The 24,090-nt window shown below is 62.9% G+C and overlaps 1 protein-coding gene across 1 annotated transcript in view; it reads left to right on the forward strand.

Annotated features, from left to right (window-relative positions):
* The window catches only part of RYR1 (ryanodine receptor 1), a 102,078-nt gene that overhangs the window by 57,404 nt on the left and 20,584 nt on the right, over window positions 1-24,090 (forward strand). Inside the window, exons 50-84 of the mRNA XM_030544475.1 lie at window positions 281-371; window positions 953-1,093; window positions 1,591-1,754; window positions 2,085-2,163; window positions 2,440-2,529; window positions 2,816-2,956; window positions 3,554-3,631; window positions 3,845-3,920; window positions 4,033-4,156; window positions 4,474-4,589; window positions 4,967-5,034; window positions 6,068-6,189; window positions 6,561-6,610; window positions 6,981-7,041; window positions 7,543-7,781; window positions 8,093-8,174; window positions 9,353-9,483; window positions 9,780-10,094; window positions 10,496-10,736; window positions 11,020-11,107; window positions 11,359-11,451; window positions 12,109-12,123; window positions 13,527-13,697; window positions 14,328-14,387; window positions 14,767-14,904; window positions 15,188-15,300; window positions 15,660-15,756; window positions 16,163-16,269; window positions 16,569-16,620; window positions 17,648-17,719; window positions 17,797-17,896; window positions 18,012-18,091; window positions 18,920-18,996; window positions 19,411-19,484; window positions 20,650-20,667. Of these exons, the coding sequence (XP_030400335.1) occupies window positions 281-371; window positions 953-1,093; window positions 1,591-1,754; window positions 2,085-2,163; window positions 2,440-2,529; window positions 2,816-2,956; window positions 3,554-3,631; window positions 3,845-3,920; window positions 4,033-4,156; window positions 4,474-4,589; window positions 4,967-5,034; window positions 6,068-6,189; window positions 6,561-6,610; window positions 6,981-7,041; window positions 7,543-7,781; window positions 8,093-8,174; window positions 9,353-9,483; window positions 9,780-10,094; window positions 10,496-10,736; window positions 11,020-11,107; window positions 11,359-11,451; window positions 12,109-12,123; window positions 13,527-13,697; window positions 14,328-14,387; window positions 14,767-14,904; window positions 15,188-15,300; window positions 15,660-15,756; window positions 16,163-16,269; window positions 16,569-16,620; window positions 17,648-17,719; window positions 17,797-17,896; window positions 18,012-18,091; window positions 18,920-18,996; window positions 19,411-19,484; window positions 20,650-20,667 (3,764 nt within the window). The remainder of the gene's footprint in view (window positions 1-280; window positions 372-952; window positions 1,094-1,590; window positions 1,755-2,084; window positions 2,164-2,439; window positions 2,530-2,815; window positions 2,957-3,553; window positions 3,632-3,844; window positions 3,921-4,032; window positions 4,157-4,473; window positions 4,590-4,966; window positions 5,035-6,067; window positions 6,190-6,560; window positions 6,611-6,980; window positions 7,042-7,542; window positions 7,782-8,092; window positions 8,175-9,352; window positions 9,484-9,779; window positions 10,095-10,495; window positions 10,737-11,019; window positions 11,108-11,358; window positions 11,452-12,108; window positions 12,124-13,526; window positions 13,698-14,327; window positions 14,388-14,766; window positions 14,905-15,187; window positions 15,301-15,659; window positions 15,757-16,162; window positions 16,270-16,568; window positions 16,621-17,647; window positions 17,720-17,796; window positions 17,897-18,011; window positions 18,092-18,919; window positions 18,997-19,410; window positions 19,485-20,649; window positions 20,668-24,090) is intronic.

Raw genomic sequence — 24,090 nt, forward strand, 5'->3', positions numbered from 1 at the left:
CCAACCGATGCCAGGTGTTGAGCCCCCCATCCACGACGGAGGCTGTACCGGGCTGCCAGCCCTGCTCGGGGCATCCCCAGCTGTCCCAGCAGGGAGGGCCTTCCTGACCCCCAGCCGCTGGTTAGCTCCCACCCTGAAGCCTGAGGACTGAGAGACACCAGACAGGCACTGCCATTTTCCTTGGGGATACTCTGCAGCGGGGGGTTCTGCAGGTTCAAACCCCCCCCGCCCCAGTGTCTCGGCAGCCTGTCCCATTGTGAGAGCGGCTCTCTCCCCCCAGGTACATCCGGCCCTCCATGCTGCAGCACCTGCTGCGCCGGCTGGTCTTCGACGTGCCCATCCTCAACGAGTTTGCCAAGATGCCCCTGAAGGTGCGTGAAGGGGGGGGAAACACGGGGCTGCTGCGCGGGCCGTGCGCCGGCTTGCTGCTCGGTGGTAGAGAACACCAGGCGGGGGGCGTGGCCACTGCTTGGGGGGTGGGCCCGGGCACAGCAGAACAGCTGCTGTCTGGGGGGCAGGGTTGGGATGTTCTGGCGCACGCCGGGCCAGAGGGGGCAGGGCTGAGATGCTGCCAGGAATGCAGTGCGGGGGGGCTGTGCTAGCGTGTGCCATGCAATGTGCTGGGTGGGGACGGCTGGCCAGGCTGCGGGGCCCCAGAACGCGCCTCTGTGGGGTCGGCCGGGTCGCGGGACCCTGGAACGCGCTGGGGTGTGCCCAGTGAGCTCACACCGCAGCAGAGAGTGACGGCATCCTGCAGAGAGTGGGGCGCTCCCCAGCGACGGCTGCTGTGGGGTCCCCCAGCTCAGGGGGCTGCGCCAGGGGAGGGCGGTGCCCATGGCCGCAATGCCCCCCGGGCGTAGGGTGGGGTGTCCTGCCCTGCATGTGGGGGGCAGCGCTGTGGTCTGTGACCCAGCGGGCCCCCCCCAGGAACTGTATCTATCCCCCCGCTCAGCTCCTGAACAACCACTATGAGCGGTGCTGGAAGTATTACTGCCTGCCCACGGGCTGGGCCAGCTACGGCGTGAGCTCCGAGGAGGAGCTGCACCTCACCCGCAAGCTCTTCTGGGGAATCTTCGACTCCCTGGCCCACAAGGTGGAGTGGGATACCAGTGTGTGATTAGGGGAGACTGGGGGCGCAAGATGGGGGAGGGGTCATCGGGGAGAGGGGGGCTGGAGGGCAGAATGGGGGAGGGAAGGGGTGATTGGGGAGGGAAGGGGGGCTGGGAGGGAGGATGGAGGGGGGGTCTGGGGACAGAACGGGGGAGGGAATGGGGGGCTGGGGGAGCATGGGGGAGGGGTCATCGGGGAGGAGAGGGGGTCTGGAGGGCAGAATGGGCGAGGGAAGGGGGGCTGGGAGGGAGGATGGGGAGGAGAGGGGGGTCTGGAGGCAGAATGGGGGAGGAGAAGGGGGTTTGGAGGGCAGAATGGGGGCGGGAATGGGGGGCTGGGGGAGCGGTGATTGGGGAGGGAAGGTGACCTGGGGGAGCATGGGGGAGGAGTGATCAGGGAGGGGAGGGGGTCTGGAGAGCAGAATGGGGGGCTGGGAGAAGGGTGCCGGCTGGGCCCCCGTGACCCCGCTCCCCACCCCAGAAGTTCAAGGCGGAGCTGTACAAGCTGGCCATGCCCTGCCTGTGCGCCATCGCCGGTGCCCTGCCCCCCGACTACGTGGACGCCAGCTACTCCTCCAAGATGGAGAAGAAGGCCTCCGTAGACGCCGAGGGCAACTTTGACCCCAAGCCCGTCGAGACCCTCAAGTGAGGAGCCCCTGGACTGGGGTCATGGGGGGGCCCTGGGTGGCGTAGATCCTCCCGCCCCCTGGGAGTGCCCTCACTCCCGACCCGCAGCCCCCTGCCAGCCCAGTCCAGCCCCCAGCTCTGCCCCCTCACTCCCAACCTGTAGTCCCTTGCTGTTCCTGTCCCAGAGCTCTGTGGGGCAGGCACCCCCTTTGAGAGTGCTGGGCTGCGGGGCAACATCCCTTTGGGATGGCGTTTGGCCCCCCCGAGGCCCGCCCCCCCCCCCAAAGCCACGTGTGCCCAGGCCCAGCTTGGAAGCTCCCCCCTGAGTGCTGCTCCTCCTCCCCACAGCGTCATCATCCCCGAGAAGCTGGACGCGTTTATCAACAAATACGCCGAGCACACGCACGAGAAGTGGGCCTTTGACAAGGTATGGGGCCCGTGGGCCACAATGCACCGCTTCCCCCACTGGCCCACAATGCACTGCTTCCCCGTGACCTCCCTATGACCCCCTGTGACTCTACCCTTGCTGTGAACCCTCAGGACCTCCTGACCTCCTCGTGACCTCAGTGTGACCTCCCCTTGACCCCCTGGTCCACACACTGATTTCCGCCCTCTGTGTGACTTCCCTTGTTACCCCCCCACCCCCTCTGTCCGTGACCCCTGTGACCCCTGGGGCCAACCCCTGGGACCTTTCCTCCGGCAGATCCAGAACAACTGGACCTTCGGGGAGACGATCGATGAGGAGGCCAAGACCCACCCCATGCTGCGTCCCTACAAGACCTTCTCTGAAAAGGTACCCGCCCCTCCCCCTCCTGGACCCAGCCCATTGGTCCCCCCACCTGCACCCCCCTACCCACTCCAGCCACCCCCCTGCCAGCCAAACTCCCACAATGCACCTGCCAGGATGCACAGGTCGGGGACGGAGACCCTGGGAACCCACTGGTTCCCCCCCCATCCCCCTCTGTCTCCCCGGCGGTGTGGATCTCAGCCCTCAGTCCAAGGGGGGTGTCCTGTCCTGCTACCCGCCTCCCCCGCCCCCCAACCAAGCCCTGAGCCCAGCACCCGGCTTGGCCCGGCAGGACAAGGAGATCTACCGCTGGCCCATCAAGGAGTCGCTCAAAGCCATGATCGCCTGGGAGTGGACGGTGGAGAAGCCCCACGAAGGCGAGGAGGAGAAGACTGAGAAGAAGAAGATGCGGAAGATCTCGCAGTCGGCCCAGGTGAGGGCAATGTGGCTCATGGGGGCTCAGGACTCCTGGGTTCTGTTCCAGCTCTAGGAGAGGAGTGGGGTCTAGTCATTAGAGTGGGGGATGGGGTTTTGGGGGATCAGGACTCCCCAGCTCTGGGAGGGGAGTTGGGTCCTTTGGTCAGAGCAGGTGGCTGAGAGCCAGGACTCCTGGGTTCCTCCAGCTCCCCCGTTGGGGGAGGGGAGCACTGAGCTGCCCATCCAGCGAAGTGAGCAGTGCCTAGGGTGGGTTTGTAGGGGGGCGTCGAAGCTGAGTTCACCCCCGGGGAGCGGCTTGGCCTCTATGGCCAGCCTGACACTCTGAGGGCCACCCCTACCCCCTGGAATGAACCTGCAGCCCTCTAGCCACACAGCACGGGCATTCGGAGCTGAGTGGGTGAGAGCACCAGCCTGTGAACCACAGAGGATCCCCACCAGCGGGGAGCAGTAGAGGGCCCATGACACATAGAGGGAGAGGCTGCAGATCCAGCCAGCATGGAGGTGTGATTGGGGGAGTGGACACTCGGGACAGTGAGGGTATGACTTGGGGGGGGACACACTGCCCCTCTGAATTCTAATCCCTCCTCCACAGGCGACCTATGACCCCAGCCATGGATACAACCCCCAGCCCATCGACCTGTCAGTGGTGACGCTGTCCCGGGAGCTGCAGGTGAGACACGTTTCCCCCATCACCACCAGCACCGATCTGGGCTTTTTACCCCCCGGGCCAGCTGGCGTGGAAGTCAGGTGTGGGAGGGGTAGGCTGTGCTCAGATTGGTACATCTGGGTGTGCCCCATGGAGTGAAATAGGTCACCCTTCCTGGCTGGGTGGGCCCCACAGCGCCCCACGAGGGAATGAATATCTCACACACACCCCCCACAGGCCATGGCGGAGCAGCTGGCTGAGAACTATCACAACACCTGGGGGCGTAAGAAGAAGCAGGAGCTGGAGGCCAAAGGTGAGTGTGTCCATCTGTCCATCCCCCCTGGGGAGCGTCTCTGTCTGTGCCTTCCCCAGCTCAGAGTCTGCCCCTGGCTGGGTGGGGTGCCGGCTAACGTCTCTCTCATCAGGGGGTGGCTCCCACCCACTGCTGGTGCCCTACGACACGCTGACGGCCAAGGAGAAGGCGCGGGACCGTGAGAAGGCCCAGGAGCTGCTCAAATTCCTACAGATGAACGGCTATGCTGTTACCAGGTGGGGGCAGCGGGAAAGGCACCTCTCCGTGGCTCACCCTTCTCCTGGGATCTCTGAGCCCCCTTCCCCCCCCATCCCATGGGCTGCCTGTCAGGCCTCATCCCCACTTTGGGGGGATCACCTCATCAAGTCCATTGTCCCTGGGGGCCAGGCTCTTGCCCTCACCTGTTCCCCCCTAAGGGCGAGATTGTCCCCACCAGTCTATTCCCTTCCCCAGGAGTGGGTCTGTCCCCGTCTGTTCTCCGGGGGGCTGGGCACAGTTTGTCAACCTATCTGTTCTCAGAAACGTCAGTGCCCCTGACCCTGCTCTCCCACAGGGGGCTGAAGGACATGGAGCTCGACTCATCTTCCATTGAGAAGCGATTTGCCTACGGCTTCCTGCAACAGCTGCTCAAGTGGATGGACATTTCGCAAGAGTTCATCGCCCACCTGGGTAGGGCGCACACACCCCAACGTGCGCCCCTGGCGGCCCCCTCACAGTACCATTGGGACCCACAGCGACTTGACCGCACCCTGTGTCCCTGGTGCAGGCAGTAAATCCGGGATCGGAGGAGGGGCTGGGAGCCAGGACTCCTGGGTTCTGTGCCCACCTTTGAGAAGGGAGTGGTGTCTAGGGGTTAGAGCAGGGGAATTTGGAACCAGGACTCCTGGGTTCTCCTGGGTGCCAGCTGCTCCCCAGGGGCTGGGAGGCATCTGCAGAAATATTGCATGAGCGTATTAAAGCTTGAATCTACTCAGAGTCCCGGGGTCGGGAAGGAGGAAAAATCCTCACAGCCCCCCAGGTGCTCACAGCATCTGGTCTCCTTGCAGAGGCTGTGGTGAGCAGCGGGAGGGTGGAGAAATCACCCCATGAGCAGGAGATCAAGTTCTTTGCCAAGGTGAGTTTGTCCAGACAGGTCCGTCCCCATGCAGTGGGGAGCGGGTGCCTGAGCCATGGGGGTGTGGAGCGAGGGATTTTGATCCTGGGGAAGGGGTATCTGAACCGTGGGGGAGTGTTAAGTGCTGGAGGCTGGGATATTATTGCCTTCGTAATGCAGTTCAGGTTGTCCAGTGCGTCTGTCCTTGGAGCTCTGGTGTTACCGGCACCGGCAGGTAGCGCAGGCTGCCCGGTGCGTCTGTCCTTGGAGCTCCGGTGTTATCGGCACTAGCAGGTAGTGCAGGCTGCCCGGTGCGTCTGTCCTTGGAGCTCCGGTGTTATCGGCACTAGCAGGTAGTGCAGGCTGCCCGGTGCGTCTGTCCTTGGAGCTCCGGTGTTATCGGCACTAGCAGGTAGCGCAGGCTGCCCGGTGCGTCTGTCCTTGGAGCTCCGGTGTTATCGGCACTAGCAGGTAGCGCTGGCTGCCCGGTGCGTCTGTCCTTGGAGCTCCGGTGTTATCGGCACTAGCAGGTAGCGCAGGCTGCCCGGTGGGTCTGTCCTTGGAGCTCCGGTGTTATCGGCACTAGCAGGTAGCGCTGGCTGCCCGGTGCATCTGTCCTTGGAGCTCCGGTGTTATCGGCACTAGCAGGTAGTGCAGGCTGCCCGGTGCGTCTGTCCTTGGAGCTCCGGTGTTATCGGCACTAGCAGGTAGCGCAGGCTGCCTGGTGCGTCTGTCTTTGGAGCTCCGGTGTTACCGGCACTAGGAGGTAGTGGGGGAAAGGGAGCGAAGCCAGGCTGAGCTAACGCCACTATTACTCTGACTCTCCATCGTCCCCAGTCACCCTCTGTCTCCTGGGTGTGGTGCCCGGCTCGGGGTGTGTGTGTGCGGGGGTCTCTGTCCCAGGTCACTGTCTGTGCCATGTGGGGTGAGGTCAGATTCTCTCCCTCTGGGGGCCCTGACATTCACCCCCAGCCCATGAAGAGGGTGAGCAGCAGTTCAGGGTGCTGCCAGCCATGGTGATGTCTCTCCCCTCCACTGACCCACCTTCCTCCAGATCCTGCTGCCGCTCATCAACCAGTACTTCCACAACCACTGCCTCTACTTCCTGTCCACACCCGCCAAGGTGCTGGGCAGCGGGGGCCATGCCTCCAACAAGGAGAAGGAGATGATCACCAGGTGAGTGGGGAGTGAATGTGGGGGGGGGGCCTGGGCAGGGGAGGGGGGCCATACCCAAGAGTCACCCTCAGTGCTGCCCCCATCCAGCCACGTGGCAGCCAGAGGCTTAACACACCCCACCCCCAGCTCTCCCTGCATGGTTACTCACAGCTCCAGGTGTGGGGCTTTGCTGGTGCCCCTCACTCCCGACCTGCAGCCCCTGCCATCCTACCCTGGGCTTCCTACCCCCAAGTGCTGTTAATGGGGGAGTGATGAGAGCCCCACTGAGCCTCCATCCTTCTCTGCTTCCTATCTCTGCCCTGTGTGCACTCGTCCTCTGCAATGTCTCTCTCTTTCACTCTCTCTTTTCCTCTCTCCCACTCTCCCTTCAGCCTTTTCTGCAAGCTTGCGGCCCTGGTCAGGCACCGGGTCTCTCTGTTCGGTAAGCGCCCCTCGCCGTGGGGCTGGGCTCTCTGGGGGAGGGGGGGGACACCTGGCCTTGCCCATCGCCCAGCCCTGAGGGATGGAGTTTGGCCTGGGCTGAGCCAAACCCCAGAGGGAGCAGTTGTGACCCATCCCAGATTGCCCTGGGCTCGTTGGAGGCTGTCCTGCCCCCCAGTCCCCACTCCTTTCTCCTCCCACTTGTATCCCTGGCCCCCCACGCTGTGGCCCTTCTTCTCTCCCAGCCTGTGCAGGGCCCAGGCTTGTAGCTAAACAGGTACCTCTTGGCCCCTCTGCCTGGATCCTCCTGCCCCAGAGGCCTGGATCCCCCCCTGCCCCAGTGGGTGCCTGAGCAGGGTCTCTCCCCTCAGGCACAGACGCCGCCGCCGTGGTGAATTGCCTGCACATCCTGGCTCGCTCCTTGGATGCCAGGTGAGCTCCTCGGGCTGGGTCCCCTCCCCGGAGCGTCTGGCAAGGGCAGGATTGGGGCCAGCCAGAGCCATGCGGGGAGGGGGTGAGAAACTGAGACTGAGAGCGGGGAGCTAAAGAAATAGGAGAGATTTCACTACCCAGAGACAGGGCCCAGAACTAGGGACCCCTCGCCTGGCATAGAGATGCGTTCCCTCGGGGGGGGCATGGGGCTGGTAAGACAGGACACTTCACCTGGCATGCAGATGCAGCCCCTCTGGGGTGGGGCACGGGGCTGGTTACACAGGGACCCCTCACCCGGCGCAGAAATGCAGCCCCTCTGGGGTGGGGCACGGGGCTGGTTACACAGGGACCCCTCGCCGGCATGGATGTGCGTCCCTTCTGGAGTGAGGTGCGGGGCTGGTTACACAGGGACCCCTCACCCGCATGGATGTGCGTCCCCTCTGGGGTGGGGTGCAGAGCAGGTTACACAGGGACCGCACGGTTGAGCCACTCTCTTGGCAGGACGGTGATGAAGTCAGGGCCAGAGATCGTCAAGGCCGGGCTGCGCTCGTTCTTCGAGAGCGCCTCGGAGGACATCGAGAAGATGGTGGAGAACCTCAAGCTGGGCAAGGTGTCGCAGTCCCGCACTCAGGTGAAGGGCGTGGCGCAGAACATCAACTACACCACGGTGGTGCTGCTGCCCGTGCTCACCTCCCTCTTCGAGCACATCGCCCAGCACCAGTTCGGGGACGACGTCATCCGTAAGGGGCAGCTGGGCCTTGGGGGGGTGGGAGCACCAGGGAGTGAGGGGTGCTAGTGGGCACCAGGGGCAGAGGGGGGCACTGGGGATTGGGGACAGGAGGCGCCAGGGAGGGGGGCAGGGAATTTGGAGGGGTGCCAGGGGTGCGGCCGGACCCCCATGGCCCGGCACCAAGTGGCAGAGTTCGGGGCCTCCCCACCCCACACGGGGGCCGCCCCATGCCCTAGCCGCAGGGCCGCTGTTTCCATGTTGAATCACCGCCAAGAACCAGGCAATGCCCCCCTCTCTGATCTGCCCCCTCTCCACCCCCAGTGGACGACGTCCAGGTCTCCTGCTATCGGACCCTGTGTAGCATCTACTCACTGGGCACCACCAGGAACCCCTATGTGGAGCGGTGAGTTAGGAGGCTGGGGCGGAGGGGGGGGATCGGAGGGGAGGATGCAGGGGCAATGGAGCTGAGGGGGTCGGAGGGGAGGGCACAGGGGCGATGAAGCCGGGGGGGTTCGGAGGGGAGGGCGCAGGGGCAATAGAGCCGGGGGGGTCGGAGGGGAGGGCTCAGGGGCGATGGAGCTGGCGGGGGTCAGAGGGGAGGGCACAGGGGCGATGGAGCTGGCGGGGGTCAGATGGGAGGGCGCAGGGGCGATGGAGCTGAGGGGGGTCGGAGGGGAGGGCGTGGGGCGATGGAGCCGGGGGTGGGGGTCAGAGCAGCAATGGAGCTTGGGGGGTGTCGGAGGGGAGGGTGCAGGGGCGATGGAGCTGGGGGGGGTCAGATGGGAGGGCGCAGGGGCGATGGATCGGGGGGGTTGGAGGGGAGGGCGCAGGGGCGATGGATCGGGGGGGTTGGAGGGGAGGGCATAGGGGCGATGGAGCTGGGGGAGGTCAGAGGGAAGGGCTCAGGGGTGATGGAGCCAGGGGGGGTCGGAGGGGAGGGTGCAGGGGCGATGGAGCCGGGGGGGTCGGAGGGGAGGGCGCAGGGACGATGGAACCGGGGGTGGGGGTCAGAGCGGCAATGGATCGGGGGGGGGTGTCGGAGGGGAGGGCGCAGGGACGATGGAGCCGGGGGTGGGGGTCAGAGCAGCAATAGATCTGGGGGGGGTGTCGGAGGGGAGGGCGCAGGGACGATGGAGCCGGGGGTGGGGGTCAGAGCGGCAATGGATCTGGGGGGGTGTCGGAGGGGAGGGCGCAGGGGTGATAGATCTGGGGGGGGTCAGAGGGGAGGGCGCAGGGGTGATGGAGCCAGGGAGGTCAGAGGGGAGGACTCGGGGTGATGGAGCCAGGGGGGTCAGAGGGGAGGGCTCCGGGTGATGGAGCTGGGGGGGGGTTGGAGGGGAGGGTGCAGGGGCGATGGAGCTGGGGGGGGTCGGAGGGGAGGGCACAGGGGCAATGGAGCTGGGGGGGGTCAGAGGGGAGGGTGCAGGGACAATGGAGCCGGGAGTGGGGGTCAAAGCTGCAATGGATCTGGGGGGATGTCGGAGGGGAGGGCGCAGGGGCGATGGATCTGGGTGGATGTGTGGGACGGAGCTGGGCTGGGGATGAGTGTCCAGCTGAAGGGTCTCTGATTCCGCCCCCCAGGCAGCGCCCTGCTCTGGGCGAGTGCCTGGCCCGGTTGGCAGCCGCGATGCCCGTGGCCTTCCTGGAGCCGCATCTGAACATGCACAACCCCTGCTCCGTCTACACCACCAAGTCGCCGCGGGAGCGCGCCAGTGAGTGCCCCCCCACACCCTGTCTGCCCCCCATACCCCATCGGTCCCCCAAGCCCCATCAGCCCACCACAGACACAGGGGTGGCCCTCACAGTGTCTGCAGTTTGGGGCTTCTCCTTGGGAAAGGCCCCAGAGCCCAAAGGGTCCCCCACTCTGTGGCTCCACCCCCCCTTGGGGATGTCATGGGGTCTCAGGAATCCCAGGGGTTCCCCTCCCCCATAGGGTTTCCCCTGTAAGTCCGCCCGCCCCATGGAATCCCTGGGTAACGCTCCTGCCCCTGACGCCTGCCCCCCACAGTCCTGGGGCTGCCCAGCTGCGTGGAGGAGATGTGCCCCGACATCCCGGAGCTGGAGCGACTCATGAAGGAGATCAGCGGGCTGGCGGAGTCGGGGGCCCGCTACACCGAGATGCCGCACGTCATCGAGGTCACGCTGCCCATGCTCTGCAACTACCTGCTCCGCTGGTGGGAGCGGGGCCCCGAGACCCTCCCCCAGGGGCCCTGGTGCACCCAGGTGACCTCCGAGCACCTCAACACCCTGCTGGGCAACATCCTCCGCATCATCGTCAACAACCTGGGCATCGACGAGGCCTCCTGGATGAAGAGGCTGGCAGGTACCGGGGGAGGGGCAGGGGCTGGGGGAGGGCCTGGGGGCGGCCACCAGCTCAGACCCAGGGGACTGGCTGGCTCAGGGGGGTGGGGAATGGGACACGGGCCTTTCCCCCTGGGGGGTGCGGGCTCTCATCCGGGGGAGGGGGGCTGGGTGGCTAAGGGGGGCAAGGAACGAGGTGCAGGGCCTTTCCCTTTGGGGGTGCTGGCTCCCATGTGGGGGGCTGACTGGCTCGGGGTGGGGGCGGTGAATGGCACATGGGGCCTTTCTGCTCTAGGGGGTGCTGGTGATCCGGCCCCAGGGCGGGGGCTGGCTGGCTCAGGGGGGCGCAGGACCTTTCCCCTCTGATCCAGCCCCGCGGGGGAACCAGCCGGCTGGCTCACCCCCGACCCGCCTCCCCCCCAGTCTTCGCCCAGCCCATCGTGAGCAAGGCGCGGCCCGAGCTGCTGCGCTCGCATTTCATCCCCACCATGGAGAAACTGAAGAAGCGCTCGGGCAAGGTGGTGGCCGAGGAGGAGCAGCTGAGGCTGGAGGCCAAGACCGAGTCGGAGGACACGGAGCTGCTGATCCGTGACGAGTTCTCGGTGCTCTGCCGGGACCTGTACGCCCTCTACCCGCTGCTCATCCGCTACGTGGACAACAACAGGTGGGCGGGGGCTGGCCTGGGAGAGCCACGGGAGGGGGTGGGGCCTGCTGCATGTGCCACAGGAAGGGGCGGGGCCTAGCCAGGGCATGCCATGGGAGGGGGCGTGGCCCCGCCTGGGGGAGCCACGCCCCCTCAGAACTCCAGCAGCTCCAGCCTTGGGTAGCAGGGTCCCTGGTTCAAATCCTGCCGGAGCTCGGAACACCTCCCCCTCCCTGGCACAGGGGGCCCTGTCAGTGCCAGGCAGAGGTCGGGCGTCAGCTGATGGTGCCCTGTGTGTCCCCAGGGCCAAGTGGCTGATGGAGCCCAACTCAGATGCCGAGGAGCTGTTCCGCATGGTGGGCGAGGTGTTCATCTACTGGTCCAAGTCGCATGTAAGTGGGGGCAGGTGGGAGGTGCCAGGAGCCAGCTACAGGGACGGACGGGGAAGTGCTGGGGGTGCTGAACTGCGGGGAGTGGGGCGGGGGCTTGGCAGGGGGCTCTGGCCTGTGGGGAGCGGGGCGGGGGCTCGGCGGGGGGCACTGGGCTGCCGGAAGCGGGGCGGGTGCTGAGCTGCCAGGAGCGGGGCAGGGGCTTGGCGGGGTATGCTGGGCTCAGGGAGGACAACTCTGTCCCTTTCCCCCAGAATTTCAAGCGGGAAGAGCAGAACTTCGTGGTGCAGAACGAAATTAACAACATGTCCTTCCTGACGGCCGACAGCAAAAGCAAAATGTCCAAGGTGAGGCCATGTGGAGCGCAGGGGAGCCGTGCCCGGGGCCTGTGGGGCAGGGCAATCGCGGGGGATTCACGCCGGCAAGGCCACCTGGACGCTGCCCGACCCGGCTCCTCCACAGCCCCTGCTCCAGACGTGCAAACGCTCGTGTGACTCCAGGTGCCGATGTTCGGTGCCAAATCCTGTCCCAAGGGCTCTCGGGTCCAGCCGGGTGGGCAGAGGGGGCAGTTCTGCTGTATGGTCATCTGCACACTGGTTCCCCGCCGGGCCCAGGGGACCCAGAGCTCACGGCACCAGCGGAGAAGGGGGCCGAGGGGCGCAGATTCTCCCTGTGTAGGGGGCTGGCAGGGGGCTTCCTGGTGACTCCGTGAGCCACTGTGATTCGGGCTATGGGTGCTGGGGCGTGGTCCCATGAGCGCCCCTGATCCAGTCTGCAGGGTGCTGTCCTGTCACCACCGATCTAACCACTGGCGGTGCCATTCTGCCATCCTCCCCCCAGTGTAACCTCCAGGGCGCTGTCTTATATGTGCTCTGGGGGCACCGTGGCCTGGGCGGCCCCGCTCTCATCCCGGGCGTGCGCTGCAGCCGCCGTGGGGGCTCGTGGCCTGTCTAACGTGTCTCTTCTGTCTTGTCTCCCCTTCTCTCCTGGCCCGGTTCATTTAGTCTGGAGAAGGCCAGGTAGCGTCTCACTTCTCTTCGGCCGCACAGAGACCGCATGGCGCCTTGTGTCTGTGTCTGATCTGCCAGCCCCCCGCCCACCCCGCCCAGTGATGGGGTCCTCCCCAGCCCGCTGTGTGCCCACGGTACCCTGTGTTGCACGTCCCAGCAGCCGGGGGCTGGGCGAGCTATAGTGCCCACTGCACCCGGCCCACGGGCTCTGTAGGCACCCGGCCGGTCGGCTATCAGCACACCCAGCCCACCGGTCCCCGGGGTACTTGGCCTGCAGCCGTGCGGTAGGCCTGGTGGTGCAGCCCTGTGTCACCTTCCCTCTGCCAGGGCTTTTCACCGGCGACTTGGTGCCCAGCACGGGGGATTTCTGCTCCCCCCCGGCATTTGCTCCTTGCCCCCATCTGTATCTCAGCCCCGAAGCCGCATGCGCCAGGCCAGCTGTCTCTGGCTCCTCATCCAAACCGGTTGGGTTCCTCTGGGCTCTCGCTGTGCAAAGCTGGGGAGTGGGGGGGCGGGGAGGGTTCTGCCACACACACACCCCCACCCGCAGATCACAGATCTCATAATCACCCCTCGTGACATCCCAGCCGGAGGGGAGGGGAGGAGGCAGTGCACAGGGATGTCGCAGGCAGATTATGCTGCCCTGCCTGCCTGCCGGATTGCGTGTGCTGTGGGGTGGGATGCAGCTCTTGGGGTGCAAGGGAGCTGTCTGCGCCGTCCCCTCCCTGGTTCGGGCCCCCTCCGGGAGTCTGGCTCCTCCCTCTCTAAGCTTGGCAGGGGCCGCCCCAGGAAGAGCTGTGGTGTCCCTGGGGGGGGTGTCTACACCGCTTCCCCGGGGTACCCCGAGCAGCCCATGGCAGTTTCCTCAGACCCTGTGTTTCCCGGCGGCTCGCAGGGTCCACTGCCCCCCGCGGAGGTGACCCTGGGCTCCCATGGCCTGAGCTCACCGGCCGTTCCCAGGTGAATTTGGGGAGCCTGAGCCTCCCGCTATGCCAGAGTCGGGGGTGACACGGCCCTCCCCTCACACAGAGGGGCTGGGCCGGGCGGCTGGTTCAGAACTGGAGATTCCTGAATTGTCAGCATCTGCGACTAAGCGATTGTGTCCCCTGGCGGGGGCCCCTCCAGCTGAGCTATCGGGGTCCCCTGAACTCCTCATCTTTTCCCTTTCACCCTTTTCAAGTGGCCCTGCTCCTCCCCTCCCCCTATGGAGGTGGGAAGCCCCGCCCCCTTGGGAAGCCCCACCCCTCCATCTTGGTGGGGGTGGGGCTAGCCAGGTACCCCTCTCAGGGCGGGAGGGGCACTGCTGTGGCCGGACGCTTCTGCCTTGGCATGTTGGCTGGAGGCAGAGGACCGGAGGGTGGGGGGGGTTGCTGCCAGGGCCCCGCCCTGACACGCACACCCCGGACTCCCAGGCGGGCAGCTCAGAGCAGGAGCGGACCAAGAAGAAGCGGCGGGGGGATCGCTACTCCGTGCAGACCTCGCTCATCGTGGCCACGCTGAAGAAGATGCTGCCCATCGGCCTCAACATGTGCTCGCCCACCGACCAGGAGCTCATCACCCTGGCCAAGGGCCGCTACGCCCTGGTGAGCCGGGGTAGGAGCCTGGGAGAGAAGGAGCAGAGCCAGTGAGAGCAGGGGGAGGAGCTTGTTGAGCAGGGGAAGGAGCCTGGGAGAGCAGGGGGCAGAGCGAAGGAGAGAAGGAGCGGGGCTGGTGAGGGCAGGGGGCGGAGCCTGGGAGAGCAGGGGGCGGAGCCAAGAAGAGAAGGGGCGGAGCTGGTAGAGCAGGGGGAGGAGCCTGGGAGAGTGGAGGAGGAGCCAATGAGAACAGGGGGCAGAGCCTAGGAGAGCAGGGGGCGGAGCCTGGGAGAGCAGGGGGCGGAGCCAAGAAGAGAAGGGGCGGAGCTGGTAGAGCAGGGAGAGGAACCTGGGAGAGTTGGGGAGGAGCCAATGAGAGCAGGGGACAGAGCCTAGGAGAGCAGGGGGCGGAGCCAAGAAGAGAAGGGGCGGAGCTGGTGAGAGCAAGATGAGCTGGTTGAGCAGGGGGCGGAGCCAGGGAGAGGGGGAGGAGCCAGCAATGGAGCCAGGTGGGGCTGTTGTCCTTGGGGGTGCAGTGAGTTTGGGGGGTTCGGGCGGGGCTGAGCGGGAGGGGTGGTGGTGAACTGCTGGGGTGGGAGCGGCGTCTCACCCTGGTGATGAACTCTGTACCCCCCACAGAAAGACACCGACGAGGAGGTGCGGGATGTTCTCAACAACAATCTGCACCTGCAGGGCAAGGTGAGCGTCCCCCCCAGGCCGGCACCCCCATTCCCCCCCGCCCAGGCAGCATGGGCCAGCCCCCATTTCCCCTGCCCCGGGTGCCACGGACCAGTCCCCCCTTTTCCTCTCCGGTGCCATGGTGCCGTGGGCTGACCCCACCTTCTCCCCTCTCTGGGTGCCACAGGCCAGCCGCTCTCTCCCCCCTGGGTGCTGTGGGCCAGTCCCCCTTTCTCAGCCCCTCCGGGCACCATGGGCCCTCTCCCATTTTGCTCCCTCAGTGTCATGCCCTAGCCCAAGACACCCAGGCTCCAGCCTGCTCCCCCTTGCCCCATGGACCGATGTACGTCTCCCCACCCTGCCCCGAGGCCCCGTGTCTGACAGCCCCTCCCCCCGGCAGTGCGAGAACCCCGCGTCCATGCGCTGGCAGATGGCCCTGTACCGCGAGATGTCGGGCAAGGCCGAGGACGCCAACCGGCCCGAGAAGATCGTGCGACGGGTGCAGGAGGTGTCGGCTGTGCTCTTCCACCTGGAGCAGGTGAGGGGCTGCAGGGCAGGGGGCATAGTGCGGGGGGGGCTGTGGGGTGGGGGCTTCAGTACAGGGGAAGGGCTGCACGGTGGGGGGCATAGCGCAGGGGCGGGGCTGTGGGGGCGGGGCTGTGCGGCGGGGGAGGGGCTGCAGGGCGGGGGGCATAGCACAGGGGAGGGGCTGTGTGGGGGCGGGGCTGTGCGGCGGGGGAGGGGCTGCAGGGCGGGGGGCATAGCACAGGGGAGGGGCAGTGCTGTGGGCCCCCTGGCTCTAAGCCCCTGTGGCCCCGCAGACTGAGCACCCCTACAAGTCGAAGAAGGCCGTCTGGCACAAGCTGCTGTCCAAGCAGCGCCGTCGCGCCGTGGTCGCCTGCTTCCGCATGACGCCGCTCTACAACGTGCCCAGGTCAGCACCGGATCTGCCCCGGCCAGGGGATCCGGGCCTCCCCCCGGCCAGGGGATCCAGGGCCCCCAACCTCCCCCCGGCCAGGGGATCCACACATCCCAACTTTCCCCTGCTGGGGGAGCCACAGCCCCTGATGTGTGGCCTATGCCCCCCACCCTCCCATTGTATGGGATCGAGCTCCCTATACAACCCACCCCCCCGATCCATAGTGCCCCCCACCCTGCAGGATCCGTGCCCTCCTCAGAACGGCTCCAGGTGGGATGCTGGCTGCTCAGTGGGTGCAGCCGGGGCTGGGGGGTGTCTGAGTCAATCCCTGCCCCCCAACTGCTGCCAGGCCTCTGATCTTCCCCTTCCCTCAGGCACCGGGCCTGTAACATGTTCCTGGAGAGCTACAAGCTGGCCTGGATCATCACGGAGGAGCACGCCTTTGAGGACAGGATGATCGACGACCTGGCCGTGAGCCAGGGGCACTGGGCGGGGTGGGGACTTGGGGGAGGTCTGAGCTTTCCATATCCCACAGCCAGGATGCCTGGGTCCCGTCCTTTTCTGGGTCCTCGGACGCCTGGGTCCCATCCCTGCCCAGGTCCCATCCACACCCAGGCACTGGTTTCCATTCTCTCCTGCTCCCTGCTCTCTCACCATCGTCGCGGAGATTTGGGTGCAGCAGGACGTCAGCGGTGGGGCGGCCATGGGGGAAGAAGTGATGGAGAAAAGGCTGGAAGTGGGGCTGGGGCAGGCTCCTGGGCCTATGAGCTGGGTGTGGGAAAAGTCGGGGCGCACCAGGCTCTCTCTGGCGGGGACGCGTGGGGCCCCCAGCGGGTTCACAGCTGCTGACTCTCCACTGTCCTGTTGGGGGGAGTAGAAACCGGGCGAGGAGGAGGAGGAGGAGGAAGAGCAGATGGAGAAGAATCCCGACCCCCTGCATCAGCTCATCCTGCACTTCAGCCGCACGGCACTGACGGAGAAGAGGTGGGTGCCGGGGGCGGGGGCAGCATCCACATCTAGCCACCCAACCTGGGGAGTGAATCGCCTGCTGGGCCCCAGAGTGGGTGTGGGGGCTGGGAGCCAGGACTCTTGGGTTCTATCCCATGTTCTGGGAGGGGAGGGGAGGCTAGTGGTTAGAGCAGGGGGGGTTGGGAGCCAGGACTCCTGGGTTCTATCTCCAGCTTGGGGAGGGGAGGGTCCAGGCTATGTTGTAGAACTGTTCAGCTGGCCTCTCTGGAGCGAGTGGTCTTGGATCTGACTCTGGCCCGTGTGCTGCCTTTCAGCAAACTGGACGAGGACTATCTGTACATGGCCTACGCTGACATCATGGCGAAGGTGAGTGACCCCAAGTCCACACCAGCTTCTCACAGCCCGTCTCACTCCCTGGCCCCTCCCAGCACACGTCCCACCCAGCACCCCCTTCCCTTCCCTTCCTTTCCCAGTGTGTCCCCCCATTTCCCCTCCCCATCATTTACCGAGGCTGGTTTGAGCATTCTCAGGAGAGCCCATTGCACTTGTGACTGGAGCCGGATTCGAACCCAGCTCTCTGGGTATTCAAGCAGCAGAGGATTTGAATCCTTCCCTCCCCGGACTCTCCCCTCACACCAGCTTTGCAGTAAGGGGAAGCTTATCCTTCCCCAGCACCTTCACAAACTTCTGTTCCTGCCACTCTGGAGTGGACGCAGGAAAACCCCCAGGTCACAGCCCTGTGGGCAGTAGTAACAATGTAGTAACTTGAGAATAATGGCAAAATATCTTTGGAGTAGCAATGCCATAGCAGCTGTATAATATTTTTGGAATAACTGTGTGGTATCTCTGGAGCAGTGATGTAGCAACAGTGTAGTAGCTTTGGGGTATCTAGGTAGTGTCATTTTGTAATATTGTAGTATCTCTATAGCAATGATGGAGTAATGGTTTCCTATCTCCAGAGTAGTAGCATGTGTCTTTGGAGTACATAGTGCTAATGTTGTGTTGCTGGAGTAACAAAGTACTAACAATTGCAGTGTTGCTGGAGTAACGGTGCCATATACCTGGAGTAACAACAGAGTAACAGCAGAATGTCTCTGGAGTAATGATGTACTAACTTTGTAGTATCTCTGGAGTAGTGGTGTGGTATATCTGGAGTAACAATGTGTTGACAGTTTGGTATCTCCAGGGTAATAATGTCGTATCTCCCGAATAATGGTGTTGTGTCTCTAGAGTAACAGTGTACTGACAGTGTGGTATCTCCAGAGTGACGACGTAGTATCTCCAGAGTACCGGTGCAGTATCACTGGAGTAATGTCATAGTATCTGGATTGGAGGGGGGACGGGAGTATTTGGCTCCCACGCACCCCTCACTCTGGCTCCCTCTCACTTCCAGAGCTGTCACATTGAAGAAGGTGAAGAGGCAGGGGGTGAGAAAGACGAGGAGGAGGCCGAAGTCTCCTTTGAGGTAGGTGATCCCCCTCCCTGCCTCCGGTCCTGGCCCCAGCCCCTGCCTGCGCTGACCCTTGTGTCTCCACCCCACAGGAGAAGGAGATGGAGAAGCAGAAGCTGCTCTACCAGCAGTCACGGCTGCACAACCGCGGGGCGGCCGAGATGGTGCTGCAGATGATCAGCGCCTGCAAAGGTGAGATCGGACCTTCGCCTGGGGAGGGATAGTGGGGCAGCTTGACGGGGGGCTGGCAGGTTGGGGGGGTGCCATGTGCCAGGCTGGTAACCAGCATTGCCTTGGTTATCGGCAGGAGAGCCAGGTGCCATGGTGTCCTCCACCCTCAAGCTGGGCATCTCCATCCTGAACGGAGGCAACGTGGAAGTGCAGCAGGTACGGCCGGGCCAGTGCCGCTCCCAGGGCCAGGTCCCCAGCACTTCACTTAATCCTTACGCAGGCAAAGATCCCTCTGAGCCTGGGAGTGACGGCTGAGTCATGGCCGAGGAGCTCGGCCACCTGCTGAATAACCAGACAGTCATGTCCAAGTAATACATTAGTAACCACTGAGTAACAGGTGAAGGAGTGTGGGGTAAAGAGAGCTTATGCCCTGAGTAACAAGGGGAGTATGCAGTGAGTAATGGCTGAGTAATGAGTGAATGTGCACTGAGTAATGATGGACAATGTGCTGTGTAATGGCTGAATAACAATGGAGTAAGTGCTGAGGAACTAATGGGTACACACTGAGTAATGAGGGAGGATGTGCTGAGTACAGCTGAGTAGCAAACAGGCATGCAGAGTAACAAGGGAGGACAGGCTGAGTAACGGGCTGAGTAATGAGGGAGGACAGGCTGAGTAATGGGCTGAGTAACAGGCTGAGTAATGAGGGAAGACAGGCTGAGTAACTGTCTGAGTAACAAGGGAGGACAGGCTGAATAATGGGCCAAAAGGCTGGGTAACGAGGAAGGACAGGCTGAATAATGGACTGAGTAACGAGGGAGGACAGATTGAGTGATGGGCTGAGTAACAAGGGAGGACAGGCTGAGTAATGGGCCGAGTAACAGGCTGAGTAATGAGGGAGGACGAAATGAGTAAAGAGGGAGGACAGGCTGAGTAACGGGCTGAGTAATGAGGGAGGATAGGTTGAGTAACTAACGGGTATGCTGAGTAACGAGTGAGTAGATGCTGAGTAGCCACTCAGCGTCGCTGCCTTTGTCCCTGCAGAAAATGCTGGATTACCTGAAGGAGAAACGGGAGGTGGGTTTCTTCCATAGCGTGCAGGCCTTGATGCAGACCTGCAGGTGAGCGGGGCCGTCCGTCATGTGTCCCTGTCTGTCCTGGCCTGCGTCCCTTCCTCCCGCCCCGCAGGCCGAGCTGGTCCCTGCCGGCCTCCTTTTCCTTCCTGCATCCAGCCCGTCTCCGTCTCTACATTTGGTGCCAGCTGTTCATCTCCCTGCCCTGTTCCCACAGAGAGCCAGCCGTTGGGGGGACCCCCAGGGGAATCGATCCCCTTTGCCCAGAGCGGCATCACATGGCCCTGCTCCACATCCCCCAGCGTGCCAGGGCAAGCGCCCAGCGGCCCCCTGCTCTGTACCCCTGGTGGGGGCTGGGCTCCTCCGTCGTGCTGCACTGGGGGGTGGAGAGTTGATGTTGATAGCAGGGTCAATCCACGCCCCTCCCTCCCTGGCTCTCCTGACCCCCATTTCTCCCTGCAGCGTCCTGGACCTCAACGCCTTCGAGCGGCAGAACAAGGCCGAGGGGCTGGGCATGGTGACGGAGGAAGGAACAAGTGAGTCCGCGCTGCCCCCACTCCCGTCACCCTGGCTGCTGCCTCCAAGCCCTGAAGCTCTCTGCCCCCTATCATTCCCCAGCCCAGGCCCCCCCACATCTCATCCCCAAGCCCTGAAGCTCTCTGCCCCCCATCCCTCCCTGGCCCAGGCCCTCCAACATCTCAGCCTCAAGCCCTGCAGCTCTCTGCCCCCCATCCCTCCCTGGCCCAGGCCCCCCCACATCTCAGCCTCAAGCCCTGCAGCTCTCTGCCCCCCATGCCTCTCTAGCCCAGGCTCCCTCCCACATCTCAGCCCTAGATGCTGCAGATCTCTGCCCCCATCCTCCGGCCCAGGCCCACCGCACATCTCAGCCCCAGCCCAGCAGATCTCTGCCCCCTACTTTCTTGGCCAGGGCTGCTGGGGGTGGCAGGGTGCTGCCACAGCAAGGGAGTGATGGCCTCAGGGGACCTCAGGCCCCAATCCCAGCAACCTCGGGGCAGGGTCACTCACGCTAACGAAGCACCTAGCGGCCAGTGCTGGGACTGTGGCTGCTGGAGCCTCTAAGCTAGTGGGCCTGAGTCTGAGCCGGGGTGTGTGGATCCGCAGGTCCCGGGTTCGATCCCTTCTCGGGGCAGTCGGCGGGGGCTGGGATGGCAGGCTCTGGGGGCACTGCCCAGTGAAAGGGGGACGTCTGGGGCAGGTTATGGGGGTCACAGTGAGATGAGTGGGGGCTGCCCTTCCCCCAGGGGAAGTCTGGGGGAGGGGAGGAGCTGATCCTGCAATATCTGCTGGGAAGGGCTGGATCAGCCGCTCTCACGGGGCTGGGCCCATCTAGCCCGGCCTCCGGTCTCCGCTGGGGGAACCCTGTGGCTAGAGCTGACGGAGCCCCTCCCCCTCCTTCCGCCGAGGCCTCTCCCCACCCTCGGTTTGTGTTCATAGCTGCCGTGTGGTTGCGGGCTCCCCCCCCCCCCAGAGTGAGGCGCTGCTATTAATCCGGATTGTAATAACGCCCCTCCCCCCTTCCTGTCCCACCTGGGGCGGCTCCGACTCCACATTAATGGCGTTAATCTGGTTTTAATCATCTCCTTTTCCTTTGTGCTGTGACGTGTTGCACTCACCTCCTCTCTCCTCCCCTTCTCTTCCTCTTTCCCCACTCCCCCATCCCCCTCTCACCGGCGCCCCCAGTCATCCATCGGGAAAATGGTAAATAGCCCACGGCTGTGGTGGTTTCTTTTTCCAGGCATTTCTTGGTCTGTTTTCTAACCCGGCGGGCTTGTCCCGACACCAATGGCTGATCAGAACCCCGTGTCCCCCACATGGGCCCTGCCCATTTGTCACAGGGTGGGGAGTCGCCGGCAGGCATGTTGAGGCTGGAGGAGGAGGGGCAGCTCTGTCTTTATTATTGTAGGGTTGCTAGTGAGCGCCAGCCTGCCTGTGCTGATGTTTCTTGGAGGGAGCTGAGGCTGGCCTCCTGGGTTTGTTATCATAGGGTTGCTGGGCTGGGGGAGGAAGCACAAGCTAAGCATGCCGGTTTGTTATTCTAGAGTCTCTCAAGCACGGAGCTGTGCTCACGGGCTGTTGTGTTGCACGTGGGTGCTAGGCTGCTGTATTACCGCACATACACGCAAGGTTACTTAGCGGCACACGCTCACTTGTTATCATTGCGGGGGCCTGTGCGCTGCCGGGTTGTGTACATCGGCTTGTTATGGTAGGGTCGCCCCTTGCCAAGTCTGCGTTGCTCTCAGTCTGAGGGAGCAGCGGGAAACACCGATTTGAATCAGTGCTGTGAATCAGGTTTTGCACTTGTACTTTAGTTATTTCCCTGCCGAGGGCTCGATTCCCATCAGCCTTTTATGGCATTCAGGACTACTTCTGCCAGTTAGGACAATACCCCCCAGCTACAGGCATTGGTTGACGATTCGTGCGGCTTAGCTTGCCCGGAGTCAGAGTCTGCCATTCTATGGTTGTGATTTTTTCAGAGAAAGGCAAACAGTGCCTTTCTCGTTTGCGAGACGACGACGCCATTTCTACGGGTGATTTGCGTCAAGCTCCATTTGGGTGGAAAAGTTCAACTCAGTGACAATTGCACAAAACCAGCGTTTGAATGAAAGCAAACGGGCTGGAAACATTAAAAATTTAAAAGTTTATCAGGCGGCGTTTTGTAGTGAAAACTAGCTGATCTATTCAGCAAAGGAAGCATCTGTGGCTAGTGAAATGTAGCAGCCGTTTCTGGTTACCATGGCCTTCAGGATTGTAGAACTAGTAGATCTCGTCCTCTCCAAGACTGGGGAAGGAAACAGTCTCCCAGTGGGTCACTGAACTTTGGGTGGCCTGGCCAGTGAATTGAACTAGTTGAATAAACTGAAAAGGCTAAAATATTCTCTCTTCCCTTCCTGAAGCCGGCTTAGCTCATCGGCAAACTCCGGCTCCTGGGGCTCATCCGGGGACTTGCACCAGTTCAATGCTGCGACTTGCTGGGAAATCTGGCAGCAAGTATGGACAGGCTGAATCTTCGTTTCTGTATTTGGGTTAAAATGTTTTAACAGTATAAATTTAGGTTGTGATGTTGATTATCAGTTTCCAATTTAATTTTAAATAGGTTTATTGTTAAAAAATAAACCTGTGTTTCATTTAAATTTTAAAGAAATCTGATTTAAATTTTAAAATACCCTTTTGGTTTTTTTGAACAATCAAGGTTATCGACCCGGTTGAACATGCTGTTTTTTTATGGTGGTCAGACCCAGCAGGGGGCGCTTGTTTGTTATGGTAGGGTCTCCCTGTGACAAGGCTGGTTTGTTATGGTAGGGTCTCCCCGGGGGGTGGGGGAAGGCTGCATTGTTTATGATGGGCAGACCTAGCTGGAGATACTGGTTTGTTATGGTAGGGTCTCCCTGGGTGGGCTGGTTTGTTATGGTGGGCAGACCCAGCCGTGGATGCTGGTTTGTTATGGTAGGGTCTCCCCAGGGGTATGCTTTGTTATGGTAGGGTCTCCAGTGGGGGAGCTGGTTTGTTATGGTGGGCAGACCCAGCCCAGGAACTGTGGTGACCGCTGTGCTGTGCCGTCTCCCCCCTCCCTGGGGTGTGTCAGGCTCGGGGGTTCTGATCAGCCTTGCGGGGGAGGGGGAGAGTGTTTCCGTGGCTCCACGTGGCATGTCCTGCAGCTTAGGCCCCACCCCCAGTGTGCCCCTGGCAGCCAGGAACCAGTGCCTGCTGGGCGTGGCCTCTCCCGATCTGCAGTGAGTACTAACCGCACCCCTTGCCCCCGCCCCCTGCGCTGGAACCAGGGCGCCACGTTCCCCACTCTCCTCAGGGACTCGCCCGCCCCATCTGATACCCTGTCACGGACCCATTCTCCTCCCCCAGCTCTCTCTGGTCTCCTGGGGCTACGGGCGTGGGCAGGGCTGAACTATCCTCTTATTGACCAGACTCCAACTAGCTTGACGCCCTGAGTAGGCAGAATGTGGCATCTTTGTGTTACCGACGAGGCTGCTTGTAGCCTCTGAACTGGAGAGGAACGACGTGCCGTCTCTGTAGTAACGCTGGTGTCTTTCTTCTTTGGGTGCTTGTTCATGTCCAGTGCAATCAGGTGTGCTTGGCAGCTGGAAGATTTCCCCCCAGCAGTGGCCTTAGGGTCGGCCTGGGCACCCCCAGGAGTCATGCCTTCATGGCACCAAATATGGGACCCTGCCGACCCGCCACCCGCTCAGTTCCTCCTTACCACCTGCTTTGCAGTATCTATCCCAGTGTACAGAGTTAGCACAGTAGTTATAGTTTATGTAGATTTCTTATCAGTTTCCTGCCGGGGCAATCTTCCCCCGGCACCGGCGTATGGCTCGGTCCCCACGCTTTAAACCGTGCTCGGACTGTGGCAGGTTTCTGCCAAGACGCAACCCGCACTCTTAGGGCCTTAAGCGTTTGGGCAAAGGGTATCCCTGATACCGCTGCAAGATCTATAAAGGGTTTTGCCCAAGGACCCTTGAGGACAGAGAGCAATGTCTCTGGGCATTACTTGTGGAGGTGGCTTTTCAGCCCCAGTTGGAGTCCGCCATGCCTGACGCAGCCTTGAGCTCCGCGTCCTCGGTGTGCAGCGCACCAGTGCCGAGGAAGGACTCAGTCAGAGACCTTCGATGCCAGCATCAGTGAGGCCACGCTTCCCGGCTGTCTCCAGCACCCAAAGCTTGAGTCGTTGCACCTCACAACATGCAAGCTGAACTCAATGGAGCTTGCCTGCCCAGACCAGGTTAGACAAGTCCTCCTGGACAGTAGGAAACCTTCCACCAGGGCTACCTACCTTGTCAAGTGGAAGAGATTTTCAATCTGGATGGCGCAGCATCATTCATCCCCAACGCTCGCATTGGAGTCACGAATACTGGACTGTCTTCTCCAGCTCAAACAGCAGGGGCTGTCCATGACATCAGTAATGGTTCACCTCACTGCCATTTCAGCCTTCCATCCCGGTGCAGAGGGACGGTCGGTCCTCGCCAACCCATAGTCAGTCGTTTTCTGAAAGGTCTCGACAGGCAATATCCACACATCCCACCTTGGGACCTTAACTTGGTCCTTTCCAAACACAGGGCCGCCATATGAACCACTGGCAACGTTCTGCCTGCTCCCTCTCTCGTACAA

This window comes from Gopherus evgoodei, unplaced genomic scaffold (genome assembly GCF_007399415.2).
Source record: "Gopherus evgoodei ecotype Sinaloan lineage unplaced genomic scaffold, rGopEvg1_v1.p scaffold_34_arrow_ctg1, whole genome shotgun sequence".
Classification (NCBI taxonomy): Eukaryota; Metazoa; Chordata; order Testudines; family Testudinidae; genus Gopherus; species Gopherus evgoodei.